Genomic DNA, 16,868 nt, shown 5'->3' with positions numbered 1-16,868 from the left:
CACTGTACCCCTAGATTGAGTCATTGAGAGGTTTAGTTTGTAAAATGGCATCACTTACGGGGAATTCTGCTGTTCTGGCACCTCAAGGGCTCTGCCAATGTAACATGGCACCCTCAAACAAGAGCAGCTATATCTGGACTGTAATATAGTGTTTCTTCCCTTCTGAGCTTTGCACTGTGCCTGAAAAGTAGTTTTCGACTATATGTGAGGTATCGGTGAACTCAGAAGAAATTGCACAACAAATTTTGGTGTCCATTTTCTACTGCTACCCAAGTGAAAATACAAACTTTGGAGCTTAGAAAAGATTTTTTGGGGAAAAATTAGATTTTATTTTCACGGTTAACTTTATAAACTTCTGTAAAGCACCTGGGGGTTCAAGGTGGTCAATACACACCTATATAAGTTCCCAAAATTGTGTCACTTGTGGGATTTCCACCGTTTAGGCACATTAGGGGCTCTCCAAACGTGACATGACGTCCGCTAATTATTCCAGCAAATTTTACATTTAAAAAGTGAAATGGCACTCCTTTCCTACCGAGCCCTGTTGTGTGCCCAGTGGTTTCCCCCCACATATGGAGTATCAGCATGCTCAGGATAAACTGCACAACAAGTTGTCTGGTCCATTTTCTTCTGTTACCCTTGTGAAAGTAAAAAAAAAAAAAAAGTTCTAAAGGAAAATTTTTGTGAAAGAAAAGTAAATGTTTATTTTTTCCTTCCAATTCCAAAAACTCCTCTGAAGCACCTGAAGGGTTAATAAACTTCTTGAATGTTGTTTTGAGTACCTTGAGGAGTGCAGCTTTTAGAATGGTGTCACTTTTGGGTATTTTCTGTCATATAGGCCCCTCAAACTCACCCCAAATGTGAAGTGATCCCTTAAAAAAAGTTTTGCTAAATTTGTTGTAAAAATGAGAAATCGCTGGTCAAACTTCTAACCCTTATAACGTCCTAACAAAAAAAAGAATGTTTAAAAAATTGTGCTGATGTAAAGTAGACATGTGGAAATGTTATTTATTACCTATTTTGTGCGATATGAGTCTCTGATTTAAGGGCATAAAAATTAAGAGTGAAAATTGAAAAATTTTCACCAAATTTCCAATTTTTCACAAATAAACAAGTCATATCAAAGAAATTTTTACTACTACCTGGAAGCACAATATGTCACGAGAAAATCGCAGAATCAGTTGGATCCATTGAAGAGTTCTAGAGTTATGACGTCAAAGTGACAGTGGTCAGAATTTAAAAACTGGCCTGATCAGGAAGGTGAAAACAGGCTTCAGAGTGAAGGGGTTAACTGTCCCCTTAGGAGACATGAAGCTGCGATCATTCGATTGTTTGTGCTACGCATAGCATGGCTTCATCCACGAGCTGGCGTTCACAGAAGATTCTCAATGACCGGCACAGGGGTCTTCTGCATGTTCCTGCATGGCTATTACACAGCATGGGCACATTTTTAAGATTATCTCAGCACAGGAACAGATTTTCTTTAACCCCTTAGTGACAGAGCCAATTTGGTACTTAATGACCGAGCCAATTTTTACAATTCTGACCATTGTCACTTTATGAGGTTATAACTCTGGAACGTTTTAACGGATCCTGCTGATTTAGACTTTTTTCGTGACATATTGTACTTCATGTTAGTGGTAACATTTCTTCGATATTACTTGCGATTATTTATGAAAAAATGGAAATATGGCGCAAATTACTACAATTTAGCAATTTTCTAATTTTGAATTTTTATGCCCTTAAATGAGAGAAATGTCACGCAAAATAGTTAACAGATAACATTTCCCACATGTCTACTTTACATCAGCACAATTTTGGAAGCAACATTTTTTTTGTTAGGAAGTTATAAGGGTTAAAAGTTGACCAGCGATTTCTCATTTTTACAACAAAATTTACAAAACCATTTTTTTAGGGACCATCTCACATTTAAAGTCACTTTGAGGGAGTGGGTGTACATGACAGAAAATACCCAAACTTGACACCATTCTAAAAACTACACCCCTCAAGGTGCTCAAAACCACATTCAAGAAGTTTATTAACCCTTTACGTGCTTCACAGGAACTGAAACAATGTGGAAGGAAAAAATGAACATTAATTTTTTTTTTTTTACTTCAGAACCAATTTTTTTTTATTTTCCCAAGTGTTAAAAAAGAAAATGAACCATAAAATTTGTTGTGCAATTTCTCCTGAATACGCCGATACCCCATATGTGGGGGAAAACCACTGTTTGGGTGCACGGCAGGGCTTTTCAATGCAGAATTGGCTGGAATTGAGATCGGACGCCATGTCGCGTTTGGAGAGCCCCTGATGTGCCTCAACAGTGGAAACCCCCACAAGTGACACCATTTTGGAAACTAGACCCCTTAACCCCTTTACCCCCAAGGGTGGTTTCCACGTTAATGACCAAGCCAATTTTTACAATTCTGACCACTGTTCCTTTATGAAGTTATAACTCTAGAACGCTTCAACGGATGCCGGTGATTCTAACAATTTTTTTTCTCGTTACATATTGTACTTCATGATAGCGGTAAAATTTCTTTGATATTACCTGCGTTTATTTGTGAAAAAAACGAAAATTTGGCAAAAATTTTGAATATTTCGTAATTTTCTAACTTAGAAATTTTATGCAATTAAATCACAGAGATATGTCACACAAAATACTTAATAAGTAACATTTCCCACATGTCTACTTTACATCAGCACAAATTTGGAACCAAAATTTTTTTTTTGTTGGGGAGTTATAAAGGTTAAAATTTGACCTGCAATTTCTCATTTTTACAACACTATTTTCTTTTTAGGGACCACATCTCATTTGAAGTCATATTGAGGGGTCTATATGATAGAAAATAACCAAGTGTGACACCATTCTAAAATCTGCACCCCTCAAGGTGCTCAAAACCACATTCAAGAAGTTTCAGGTGTTTCACAGGAATTTTTGGAATGTTGAAATAAAAATGAACATTTAACTTTTTTTCACAAAAAATTTACTTCAGCTCCAATTTGTTTTATTTTACCAAGGGTAACAGGAGAAAATGGACCCCAAAAGTTGTTGTACAATTTGTACTGAGTACGCTGATACCCCATATGTGGGGGTAAACCACTGTTTGGGCGCATGGGAGAGCTCGGAAGGGAAGGAGCGCCGTTTGACTTTTCAATGCAAAATTGACACAAATTGAAATGGGACACCATGTTTCGTTTGGAGAGCCACTGATGTGCCAAAACATTGAAAACCCCCACAAGTGACACCATTTTGGAAAGTAGACCCCATAAGGAACTTATCTAGATGTGTGGTGAGCACTTTGACCCACCATGTGCTTCACAGAAGTTTATAATGCAGAGCCGTAAAAATAAAAAATCATATTTTTTCACAAAAATGATCTTTTCGCCCCCAATTATTTATTTTCCCAAGGGTAAGAGAAGAACTTGGACCCCAAAAGTTATTGTACAATTTGTACTGAGTACGCCGATACCCCATATGTGGGGGTAAACCACTGTTTGGGCGCATGGGAGAGCTCAGAAGGGAAGGAGCACCGTTTGACTTTTCAATGCAAAATTGACAGGAATTGAGATGGGACGCCATGTTGCGTTTGGAGAGCCCCTGATGTGCCTAAACAGTGGAAACCCCCCAATTATAACTGAAACCCTAATCCAAACACACCCCTAACCCTAATCCCAACGGTAACCCTAACCACACCCCTAACCCTGACACACCCCTATCCCTAATCCCAACCCTATTCCCAACCGTAAATGTAATCCAAACCCTAACCCTAACTTTAGCACCAACCCTAACTTTAGCCCCAGCCCCAACCCTAACCCTAACTTTAGCCCCAACCCTAACGGTAGCCCTAACCCTAATGGGAAAATGGTAATAAATACATTTTTTTATTATTTTTCCCTAACTAAGGGGGTGATGAAGGGGGGGGTTGATTTACTTTTATAGCGGGTTTTTTAGCGGATTTTTATGATTGGCAGCCGTCACACACTAAAAGATGCTTTTTATTACAAAAAATATTTTTTGCGCTACCACATTTTGAGAGCTATAATTTTTCCATATTTTGGTCCACAGAGTCATGTGAGGTCTTGTTTTTTGAGGGACGAGTTGACGTTTTTATTAGTAACATTTTTGGGCACGTGACCTTTTTTGATCGCTTTTTATTCCGATTTTTTTTTAGGCAGAATTACAAAAAAAACAGCTATTTATGAATTTCTTTTTTTTTTTTTTGGGGGGGGGGGCGTTTATACCGTTCCGCGTTTGGTAAAATGGATAGATCAGTTTTATTCTTCAGGTCAGTACGATTACAGCGATACCTCATTTATATAATTTTTTTATGTTTGGCGGTTTTATACGATAAAAACAATTTTATAGAAAAATAATTATTTTTCCATCGCTTTATTCTGAGGACCATAACTTTTTTATTTTTTCGCTGATGATGCTGTATGGTGGCTCGATTTTTGCGGGACAAGACGACGTTTTCAGCGGTACCATGGTTATTTATATCCGTCCTTTTGATCGCGTGTTATTCCACTTTTTGCTTGGTGGTATGATAATAGAGTGTTGTTTTTTGCCTCATTTTTTTTTTTTTTTTTTAAACGGTGTTCACTGAAGGAGTTAACTAGTGGGATAGTTTTATAGGTCGGGTCGTTACGGACGCGGAGATACTAAATATGTGTACTTTTATTGATTGGTTTTTGTTTTTTAGATAAAGAAATGTATTTATGGGAAATTATATATATATATATATATATATATATATATATATATATATATATATATATATATATATATATATATATATATATATATCTTTAGAAATTTTTTTACATTTTTTTTTTACACATGTGAATATTTTTCTTTTTACACTGCTGTACACTGTCAGATCAGCGATCTGGCATGCACTGCTCCTGGCTTACCAGCGCTTGCTCTGAGCAGGTGCTGGCAAGCCACCTCCCTGCAGGACCCGGTTGATGCCCCGCGGCCATTTTGGATCCGGGGCCTGCAGGGAGGAGACGCTCTGTACAAGGTGAGCACATCGCCTTGTACCGATTGTCTCAGGGAAGCACGCAGGGAGCCCCCTCCCTGCGCGATGCTTCCCTATACCGCCGGAACACTGCGATCACGTTTGATCGCAGTATGCCGGGGGTTAATGTGCCGGGGGGGTCCGTGACCGCTCCTGGCACATAGTGCCGGATGTCAGCTGCGATAGTCAGCTGACACCCGGCCGCGCTCCCCCCGTGAGCGCAGCCGATCGCATATGACGTACTATCCAGTCGGTAGTCATACGGGCCCACCCCACCTCGACAGTATAGTACGTCCAATGTCAGAAATGGGTTAAGGAACTTATCTAGATGTGTGGTGAGCACTTTGAAACCCAAGTGCTTCACAGAAGTTTATAACGCAGAGCCGTGAAAATAAAAATCACATTTTTTCTACAAAAACTATCTTTTCGCCCCCAAATTTTTATTTTTACAAGGGTAACAGGAGAAATTAGACCCCAAAAGTTGTTGTGCAATTTGTCCTGAGTACGCAGATACCCCATATGTGGGGTTAAACCACAGTTTGGGCGCATGGCAGAGCTTGGAAGAGAAGGAGCGCCGTTTGACTTTTTCAATGCAGAATTGGCCATGTCGCATTTGGAGAGCCCCTTATGTGCCTTAACAGTGGAACCCCCCCACAAGTGACCCCATTTTGGAAACTAGACCCATTAAGAAACTTATCTAGATGTGTGGTGAGCACTATGAACCCCCAAGTGCTTCACAGAACTTTATAATTTTCCTCAAAAAAAGATTTTTTAGCTCGCAATTTGTTATTATCTCAAGGGTAACAGGAGAAATTGGACCCGAAAATTTGTTGTCCAGTTTGTGCGGAGTACGCTGATACTCCATATGTGGGGGGGGGGAGGGGGGGAGAGACAATGTTTGGGCACAGATCGGGTCTCGGAAGGGAAGTAGTGACGTTCTAAAATGCAGGCTTTGATGGGATGGTCTGCGAGCGTCATGTTGCATTTGCAGAGCTCCTGATGTCCCTAAACAGTAGAAACCCCCCACAAGTGACCCCCATATTGGAAACTAGACCCCCCAAAGAGCTTATTTAGATGTGTGGTGAGCACTATGAACCCCCAACTGCTTCACAGAAGTTTATAATGTAGAGCCATGAAAATAAAAAATCATTTTTTTCACAAAAATGATCTTTTCACACCCAAATTTTTACTTTCACAAGGGTAACAGGAGAAATTGGACCCCAAACTTTATTGTGCAATTTATGCGGAGTACGCTGATACCCCATATGTGGGCGGGGCCACTGTTTGGGCGCATGGCAGAGCTCGGAAGGGAAGGAGCGCCGTTTTAGAATGCTGACTTTGATAGAACGGTCTGCGAGCGTTATGTTGCGTTTGCAGAGCGCCTGATGTACCTTAACAGTAGAAACCCCCCACAAGTGACCCTATTTTGGAAACTAGACCCCCAAGGAACTTATCAGGATATGTGGTGAGCATTTTGAACGCCCAGCTGCTTCACAGAAGTTTGATGCAGAGCCGTGAAAATATAAAATCTTTTTTTTTTTCCACAAATGATTTTTTAGCCCCTAATTTTTTATTTTTTTTTCGCAAGGGTAACAGGAGAATCTGGACCCCAAAAGTTGTTTTCCAATTAGTCCGGAGTACGTTGAAACCCCATATGTGGGCGTAAACCACTGTTTGGGCACACGGCAAAGCTCAGAAGGGAGGTAGCGCCATTTGACTTTTTGAGCGCAAAATTGGCTGTTGGGTTTGGAGACCCCCTGATGTACCTAAACAGTGGAAACCCCCCAATTCTAACTCCATCCCTAACCCCAACACACCCCTAACCCTAATCCCAACCAATCCATAACCCTAATCAAAACCCTAAACCCAAGACACCCCTAACCCTAATCCCAACCCTAATCACAACCCTAACGCTAAAACACCCCTAAACCTAATTACAACCCTAACACTAATCAAATCCCTAAACCCAACACACCCCTAATCATAATCTCAACCCCAACCTCAAACCTAACCCTAATCCCAACCCTAACGTTAACCCTAATCACAAATGTAATTTTAATACCAACCCTAACCCAAACCCTAATCTCAACTCTAACCCTACCTTAAGCCCCAACCCTAACCCAAACCCTAACTTTAGCACCAACACTCACCCTAACTTTAGCCCCAATCGTAACCCTAACTTTAGCACCAACCCTAACTTTAGCCCCAACCCTAACTTTAGCACCAACCCCAACCCTAATTGGAAAATGGAAAAACATAATTTTTTTTAATTGTTTTTTCCTACCTGAGGGGGTGATAAAGGGGGGGGATTATTTATTATTTTTTCAATTTTGATCACTGTGATAGGATCTCACAGTGACCAAAATAAAACAAGAGGAAGAACCTTCCTCTGCCGCCCGGCACATCACGGTGGGCGCACTGCGCATGCGCCCGCCATTTTCTTCCCAGAGGAAGAAGCCGGCGGCCAGGAGGGGAAGCAAGAAGACTAAGGGACACCGGTAAGTATAACAGGGTCCTCGATCCCTCTATTTCTCTGTCCTCTGATGTGCGATCACATCAGAGGACAGAGAATAACACACCGCTTTTTTTTCGGTTGCCGGTAAATGGTTAATTACCGGCGATCACAAAACAGGGGTCAGAAAAAACCCTGATCATGTTCTTTGGGGTCTCGGCTACCCCCGGCAGCTGAGACCCCAAAGATCTGCCGGGTGCAGGGAAATCGCGTTATTTATTTATTTTTTTGCGGCCTCCGGTAAACGGTTAATTACCGGCGATCGCAACCTGGGGTCGGTAAAAACCTACCCGAATCATGTTCTCTGGGGAAATGGCTACCCCCGGCAACCGAGACCACAGAGAAAATCCGACTCTGGGGGGCGCTGTACACTGTTTCCACAGCACCGCTGTGGTTTAAGTACCCTTAACTGCTGCCGTTAAAAAGCCTATAGGTGGTCGTTAAGGGGTTAAAACATCCAATTGTGGAATTTATTATTCCAAGCTCTATCAGTTAAAATGTACAAATGAGCCATGAAATGATTCGGCATCAAGCCACAGTATTTTCATTTATTCCCTTGCCATTCAATCTGTGTGATGTAATGGATATATAATGGCATTCAGCTGTGTGTAGATTAGAGTCCATGATAGAGAAAAGGAAGAGTGGCACTCACCAATCCATATAAAAATTCAAGTCCATTATTCCAACCTTCAGGACATAAGACATGCAGGCATACAGAAAGAGAAAGGAAAGAGGACAACGGCTGTTTCGCATTTGTAATGCTTCTACTGGTCCATGTCATTAAGACGTTACCCGAAATCGCTGCTGTTCTATGCAGATCCCAGCTATAACACACAGCGGGCATCTGACGAGTATAGAGCTCCTCATTCTGTTGCATAGACATGCATGTGATAATATGGATGACTCCTTGAATGTTAATGTTTTATGCACCCCAAAATGGTGCAGATTGGGGGGGGAAATCAAGCACATGGCTAACCGCAATGGGAAAAAAAAGTTAGGCTTTTAGAACAGGCTGATAGAAAGGAAAATAGGGATTTTTGTGTACTCACCGTAAAATCCTTTTCTCCGAGCCATTCATTGGGGGACACAGACTGTGGGTGTATGCTGCTGTGACTAGGAGGCTGACACTAAGTGACACAAAGAAAGTTAGCTCCTCCCCTGCAGCATACACCTTCCTACTGGCTCTCAGCTAACTAGTTCGGTGTAAAAGCAGTAGGAGATCAACAACATAAAGTATAGCATTATATATGAGAGTATAGCATGTCAAACTATAAAACAAGCAGAAGTTAATAACAGGGTGGGAGCTGTGTCCCCCAATGAATGGCTCGGAGAAAAGGATTTTACAGTGAGTACACAAAAATCCCTATTTCTCCTTCGCCTCATTGGGGGGACACAGACAGTGGGACGTCCCAAAGCAGTCCCTGGGTGGGTACAACATCAGATCAGGCCCTGTGAAACCGCTACTTACAAGAGCGCCACCGTGGCCTGCAGAGTCGGCCTGCCCAGACTCACATCTGCGGAAGTCTGGGAATTATAGTGCTTCAAGACTGCATGCGGACTGGACAAACCCGCAAGCTTGCAGGCGTGCTTTACCGACGCCTGGTGCCAAGAGACCAAGAAACATCGATCGACAGAGTGGAGTGGAGTTAGGCTGAAGTCTAACCTGGAAGAACTCTTGGATGGTGTAACCAATCCACCAGGCTAACATGGCCGATGAAATGGCTAAACCCTTCCTGTAACCATCAGGAAGCCTTCCTCTGACTGTCAGGAAGCCCAAATAAGGTGTCCAACCTTCGGATGGACGCCGTGCACGATACGTACCTACTCAGAGCACTCGCTTCTTCCAGAATATGGAGAACCCATCCCTCCCGTTTTATGGACTGGTGACGAAAGAGATGAGGGAAGAACGATGCCCTTGTAACATTGGGAATACAATACCACCATGGTAACAGGGGACGGAGATAGCCTGAGGACAACATTGCCTTTATGGTAATAAGGAAAAAAGTGTGAAAGAACAGAGCGTCTAGCTCCGAAGACTTGTCAGGATGAAGAGATCGCAGAGAAAAAAGGAGCAACCTTCCCTGAAAGTAATGTCTGTCCTGATCAAAAAAGGAGTCTACTGTAAGACTCCCAGGACCATTTTTATTTATTTTTTTTAATTTCTTTCGGGTATGCGCAGTTTGCGCTGCCCTTCGAACTTACATCGCAGGCGCCGGGGACGTTCATGAAGAAAATGGAGGCGGTGCCCCGAGGCCCTGAGTGACAGCTGGGAGGAGTTTGTGTCAGAGGGGAAGACATGCCCCCCTGACAAAACAGAGGTATGAGGGACAAATTATGAAACCGATTATTTCAGCGTTGGCAGGGACACCAACTAAAAGAGCCACCTTGACAGAATGCAGCATTAGTGCAGCAAAAGGTGGCTCATACAGTTAAAAACGCCTGGGGGGAGGGGTGACAGGTTCCCTTTAAGGTCCCAAAGATCTAGTGGTATGTGAAAGGTAAGGACCACATGTGTTCCCTGCGAGAAAGTCCATACTTGCAGTTTCGTTGCAATAAGTCGGAAAAAGTACTAGCTCCGCAAACAAAAAACCTAACGTGGTCCGTACGGATCTCCCAGGACAACTAGGGGGCCTTCTTGCTTCCAAACGACTCTCGGAAGTAGGGGAAGGGGGGGTTATGGAAACTGGTACCACGGAAGAACCAGAGCACTCACAGCAATGGCTCTTGGATCCTGAGGCCGAACCATGAACACGAGTACATTGGCGTTCAGTCTGGACACCATCTGATCTACATCTGGAGTGCCCTAGTGAAGACAGATCTGATGGAAGACTTCGGGAGAAGTTCCCACTCACATGAGGTGGGACCCTGATGGCTGAGGAAGTCTACCACCCAGACATCTACTCCTGGGAGGTGTACTGCCTAGATCACCGAATGATAGATCTCGGCCCATCAGAAAATGTGAGGTACCTCGTCCATGCAGACTGACGGAGGGTACCTGCTAGATGATTGACGTATGGCACAGCCGTGGCATTATCCAATTGAATTCGGATGGGGTGACCCGCCAGAAGGCAGAGGACCTGCTGTAGGACTAGCCGTATCGTTCAGATCCCCAGAACAAAGATTAGGAGAAGAAGGCTGGCATAGGTAGTCACTAGTAATCATTGAACTGGAAGGAACTCCCCTGAATGAGGAAGAAGCTCAGAGACTATCCTCTGAATGCCTGTTTGACCTACAGAAAACGAACAGAGCGAAGGAAACCGCTTCCATTGCTGTCACCTTTTTTCCTCATGACCCTCCCAGCAAATCTAATGGAATGAGTGATCAAGTACGTGAGTTCTGAGTTGAAGGGCCACGGCCTTGTCTCAAGGGAGAAATACCAACCCTTTGGAAGTGTGCAGGATAATCCTCAAAAAAGATATCTGCTGGGCTGGAAAAGAGGAAAAACCTGTCTAGATGAAGCTGCCAGCCCAGGAGAGAGAGGGTATAGCAATTGATATAGATGACTCAGTGTAGTCCTGGAGCGGCTAGAAAGTCGATCGGGTAGGGCAGGACGACCACGCCTCTAGGGTGCAAGAGGAACATGACAGCCGCCATGACCCTTGCAAACACTCAGGGTGCGGTAGCAAGGCCAAAAGACAAGGTTGTGACTTGAAAATGTTGTTTGCGAATGGAAAAGTGAAGGAATTTTTGAAGAGGGGAAAATAGGAATGTGAAGGTAAGCATCCCGAATGTTGGTGGATGCCAGAAAATCCACCCTTTTTCCGTTGAAGTAATGGCTGAGCGGAGGAACTCCATCCGAAGAAGGAGGACAATGTCCAGCTTGGTAAAAGTTTGAGGTCCAGAATCAGTCTTATTTTTCGGACTCCCTTTTTGGAACCAAGATCCCTTAGATCTAGAACGTCCTGGACAATTCTTCCACTGCTGGTTGGGTCTATAGGAAACATGCAATCCTAGGGAGTGATGTCAGAGGCTTTTTGTAAGCAGAGTACGCTTCCATACTCTGAGCTATAATGCCCTTCTGGGTGTAATGGCATTTGCTGCTGACAGCGCCTCGCAACTAGCTGCATCCGAGAGGCGTGAACCAGCTAGTCACCCGCTCAAGAAATTTTGATTGACCAGCTGTACTGTCTTCAGGAAAAGGTTACTGATGTGAATCAACGTAATTAAGGTCTCCGACCAGGAGACCACTGCTCGAGCGACCCATGCGGTGGCTAAGGAAGGGTAGAGCACTCAACCCGAGGCGGCAAGACGGACCGAACCAGATTTACTATCTGACAGTCCGTTGTAATTTTAATTGATGACCCCTGGGGCAGGAATACTGGTAGACAAACCACAGGAGGCTCTACCCGGTTAATCTGCCAAGTGGCAGAATGTGCGGATGCATCCAGAAGGTCAGGAAAAGCTGTTTCTTGCAACCTCCGCGCTCTTGACAGTGCAGAGTTAAAATGATGAACCCTCGATCCACCACCCTCTTAACAGGGAAGTGGAGAGGGATCGTCCGCCTTCTTGCATCATCTGCTAAATAAGTGGAGATGCAGAGGGGGGTGCTTGGACGCCAAAAAAGGGTGCCACTGTACATCCACAGAGTTCAGGTCACCGGGTGGACAGGGCTGGTTCCGGTGTTAGGCCTGGCTGCAGAAGAGTATACATGGAGGTGACACTCCATGTGCTCATCTATTGATGGTGTGAGGAGATCGGTGCCCTTTAAAAGGACCCGTCGCCCCTAAGAATCAGACCAGGCATGGCATCCCACGTCGCAGGGGGGTATACGTGGAGGGGACACCCCACGTGTTTGCATATTGGCTGAAAAAGGATACCGCGCTTGCAGAGGCTTCTGTCCAGTGGATCGCTTATCTGGACGCTCCCTGTCCGGGTGAATGACAAATGCTCTGCGAGGGAGTTTAGTCTCCTTATGAGGGACACTGCGTGATCTAGAGTAGAACTGTAGCCCTCATCAATCAACAGAGATTGGTTGATGATATAAATAGGCAAATCCATCCTTTTCTGAAGCTCTGATGAGTCCAGATACAAGGCAGTATCCGATCCATATCAGAGTCTTGTTCTCAGGAAATCATTGGTGAGGGAGATCAGGAAATGAAGCTTCCATTTTCTAGATGCCTGTACGTTTCTAGAATACTTGCGGCCCCTGCTAGCCGACGGCTCCCATGTAGGAGAGGAAGCATATATATTGGTCCTGCGAGCACTCCGAGTCACAGAGTGTTCACGGAGGGCTTCAATCTCTTGATCAGAGAAGCCATGGGATGTGGCAGTGATGAAGCCTACTCAGGGGAACTATGGTACTCTGGGATAAACTGGGATTGGCGGCGGAGGGTGCCTGAGTTCATTTAGGGTGACCAGCTTTGGACTGGTCATGTGCCTTTAAGACAAGGGAATGCTAGTCAAATGCCTTTAAGACCAGGAAATGCTGGTCATGTGCCTTTTAGACCAGGGAATCTTGATCATGTGCCTTTAAAACCAGGGAATACTGGTCATGCGCCTCCATTAAAGGGAACCTGTCACCCCCAAAATCGATGGTGAGGTAAGCTCAACGGCATCAGGGGCTTTTCTACAGCATTCTGTAATGCTGTAGATAAGCCCCCGATGTTACCTGAAAGATGAGAAAAAGACATTAGATTATACTCACCCAGGGGCAGTCCCGCTCCGATGGGTGTCTCAGGTCCAGTACAGCGCCTCCCATCTTCATTCCATGACGTCCTCTTCTGGTCTTCAATCCGCGGCTCCGGCGCAGGCGTACTTTGTCTGCCCTGTTGAGGGCAGAGCAAAGTACTGCAGTGCGCAGGCGCCGGAAAGGACAGAGGCCCGGCGCCTGCGCACTGCAGTACTTTGCTCTGCCCTCAACAGGACAGACAAAGTACGCCTGCGCCGGAGCCGCGGCGTGAAGACCAGAGGAGGACGTCATGGAATGAAGATAGGAGGCTCCGGAGCGGACCTGAGACACCCATCGGACCGGACCGCAGCGGGACCGCCCCTGGGTGAGTATAATATAACCTCTTTTTCTCCTCTTTCAGGTAACATCGGGGGCTTATCTACAGCATTACAGAATGCTGTAGATAAGCCCCTGATGCCGGTGAGCTTAGCTCACCATCGATTTTGGGGGTGACAGGTTCCCTTTAAGACCGGGGAATAACATGGGTCATTCACGTAAGTACAGGAGGGAAGAGAGCAGTACTTCCTTACTTGGCTGCAAAGTCGTTGTGCCCCTTAATGCAAAAAAACCATTGCCACTGCCGGCCGTGTGGACCAAGATGGCCACTGGTAGATGCAGAGGTGATAAAAGTCTCGCAGAGAGCGAGACGAGCCATTTCGGGGGCAGAGCCACAGACGTGATGTGGGCGGAGCCACGTGACTTCCATGAATAGGCCCAAGCCGGGGCCTAAATTTCTGCAGCCGGCGGGAGCAATGCCAGGGGTAGAATAGAGGGGCAGTGGGCCAAGAAAAGCGAACGCGCCCGTGCCAGACAGAAAACGGAGCCGCCTTAGCGTGCCATAGTGCGGGCGCGACTTCCGGGATGCAGCCTACACATCGGCCGAAACCGGGGTGTAAATTTTTGCAGCCGTCCGGAGCGTTACCTTAGGGAGGTGGGCCACAGGGAAGCTGCGTCTGCCTGTCAGCATGTTAATATCCCACTGCAGGGGCCCATCGCTGACTGGATCCACTCACAATTGGTGCGCGTCCCGGCATGGAGCCGCCGTGGATGACTATGCTGTTCTGCTGCAGGTCAGGTATTGCAGCGTGGACAGTGCAGGGATAGAGGGCTAAACCTTAATCCATCATCCCTTTGTTAGGGAGGTGGAGAGGAACCATCTGCCTCCTTGTGCCATCCGCTTTCACAGTGGTGGGACAGTGGGGGCAGCTCGGACGCCATAGAGAGGGGCCTCTGTACTTCCACGGAGTTCAGTCCCCGGGTGGGCAGGACCAGTTGTCCGGCATTAGGCCTGGCTCCAGGAGAGGATAAATAGAGGCGTCACTCCACGTGCTCGCCCGTTGCTGGTGTGGGGAGATCGGGACCTGGAGGAACCGTCGCCCCAAAAGTGAGCTCAGGCATGGCTTCCCACGTCGCAGGAGAGCGTACGGGGAGGCGACACTCCACGTTCTCGCCTGTTGATGGTTCGGGGGTGATCAGAACCTTGAAAGGATCCGTCGCCCCTTTCACTCCGTTAATTAAAAAATAAAAATTTACAGAAAAGTAATAAATAAAATAAAAACGATGGGGTCTGAACCAGACCCAAGTGACTCCTACAGACACTAAGCAAGAACTGGTTAGCTTTGAGCCAGCAGGAAGGTGTATACTGCAGGGGAGGAGCTAACTTTCTTTGTATCACTTAGTGTCGGCCTCCTAGTGGCAGCAGCATACACCAACGGTCTGTGTCCCCCAATGAGGCGGAGAAGAAAAAATAAAATTTAAAAAAGCCAAAATTGGCTTGGTCATGAAGCACTAATCTTTTAAAGGAACGGGATTATTTTGGCTTTCAAGACCAACAAATGGTTTCCATTTTTTTTCACTATTGCATGTACAGGAGACCAAACACTTTTTTGGTATCAAGTTACATTCTCTAACAGAACTATATTTTGGTTACAGGTAATTTTTGGATAAAATTATATTTCAATTTTTTGTCTGATAGACAACTGTTTGACCATGTCGCTGGGGACACGTGTAAGGCCTCCGGCGGGAAAGTAAACCTAGTGGCAACCAATGACTGTGTAATACTCTTCCTCATGTGCCTGAGTAGCCACTGACCCCAGGCTTAGTGTATTGGTGTCAGGAGCGTGGCTCTTAGTCTCCAGAGGCTTGCTGCCCATGGGTGAATTGATGCTTTTGTTAAAAGTTCCTTATATTACATTCATTTTAAAATACATATACATCAAAATGTGTAACTGTTCATCATACATATATTATTATATGTAAATCTGCTGCCAAGCAAAATCCAAAATGCACCGACAGGAGTAATATGCTGCTACTATCAAAATTCCAACCTACTCAATCTGGCCATTGCGGTCTCCCCTCAGACAAATGATGTCTCAGTCACATATCTCATGTGCATGACCAGCATCAGAGGGTGTGCAACAACTAGCGCAAAAAAGTCTGGCCCCTGAGAGGGGAAGCAATGTGTATTTCTGGGTCTGCAATGAAGGTACTCACAGCGCTCCCAGTCATCCTGGCAATTTCTTTTAGTTTGCTGAAAACACCTGGGACCATGAGCTTGGGAGGTGTGAACATGGTTCGCTGATTACCACGACTGCTTTCAGCAACAAGTCCTAGGTCTCCCTTCTCCTGAGCTTCAGCCTTAATTTTGTCTAACTGTCGACCTGAGAAAACATTACATTTAAATAAACATGAAATGGTACAAAGAATGTGTCACAAGCTACTTGCCATCTAATCTGGGAGCAGCATTATGCAGGGGCATAGACCCTGATTGCAGCAGTGCCTCACTTATTGGGTCGCTTGCTGCAGATTTGGTACAATCTCAGTTTTATCAGCAGGAAATCACTGGAGGACTAGTAAACCTGCTGATATGTAGTCCTCCATATTCATGAGCTCTGTATAGCCTTCCACTGATTGCAGCTTTCTGCTTATGTGCAGCGTACAAACATCAGTGGTGGGTCGTGGTTGTTCAGAGATCAGCATTCAGAGCACTGGTATATCTGCAGCAAACAAAACTTTAATTTTATCAAAACTGCAGCAATTAACCCAGTAAGTGATATATCACTGGAATCCAAGGATCTGCCCCTACATCACGCCTTCAGATTTAGCTAGCAGAATCTTGGTCATAGATTCCCTATAGGTCTGCACATGTGGAAAAGACAAACATTTATAAACAGTATAATGAAAAAAACATTGGGACTCAAGTCCATGCAACATTAAAATATGTTAGCATTCTAAAACCTGCCAACCACTTTATTTCCAAAAATGATTCAAAAGAGAATCTGTCATTAGGATGAACGCTCCTAAGCAGTCTGAATGGGCATGTAGGTCATAGGAACCTGATATCTGCGATCCGATGTCTTATTCCAGAGAAATCCATGGTTTTCTTAAATGTAAATGAGCTGCATCACGGGAGGAGGTTTCCTGGAAGATAATGCTGACTCAAGAGTTTATTTTAAATAAAAATGTGAGTTACCAGTGTGAGACAAGTACTGTAAGTACACAGAACAGAAATGAAAATCGTTTTCTGGGAAACAAATTATCAGCTGCAGCTCTCACAGCTCTGCTGGATTGCAGCAGTATTACCGCTCTGTCTGCCTGGAATCTGCAGATGTGTCAGGTATAATCACACACAGCTCTGCAGTGAGATCAGGAGAGCAGAGTGCGGCCA

General features: G+C 44.9%; 1 protein-coding gene across 3 annotated transcripts in view; it reads right to left on the bottom strand.

The window, feature by feature from the left end:
* LIG1 (DNA ligase 1) overlaps window positions 1-16,868 on the bottom strand; it is a 572,167-nt gene that overhangs the window by 272,674 nt on the left and 282,625 nt on the right. For all 3 annotated transcript variants that reach the window (XM_077250677.1, XM_077250678.1, XM_077250676.1), the window contains one exon: window positions 15,695-15,861. In XM_077250677.1, the coding sequence (XP_077106792.1) occupies window positions 15,695-15,861 (167 nt within the window). The remainder of the gene's footprint in view (window positions 1-15,694; window positions 15,862-16,868) is intronic.

The sequence above is a fragment of the Ranitomeya variabilis genome, chromosome 4 (genome assembly GCF_051348905.1).
Source record: "Ranitomeya variabilis isolate aRanVar5 chromosome 4, aRanVar5.hap1, whole genome shotgun sequence".
Taxonomy (NCBI): domain Eukaryota; kingdom Metazoa; phylum Chordata; class Amphibia; order Anura; family Dendrobatidae; genus Ranitomeya; species Ranitomeya variabilis.
This window is presented reverse-complemented; position numbering and strand designations above follow the sequence as displayed.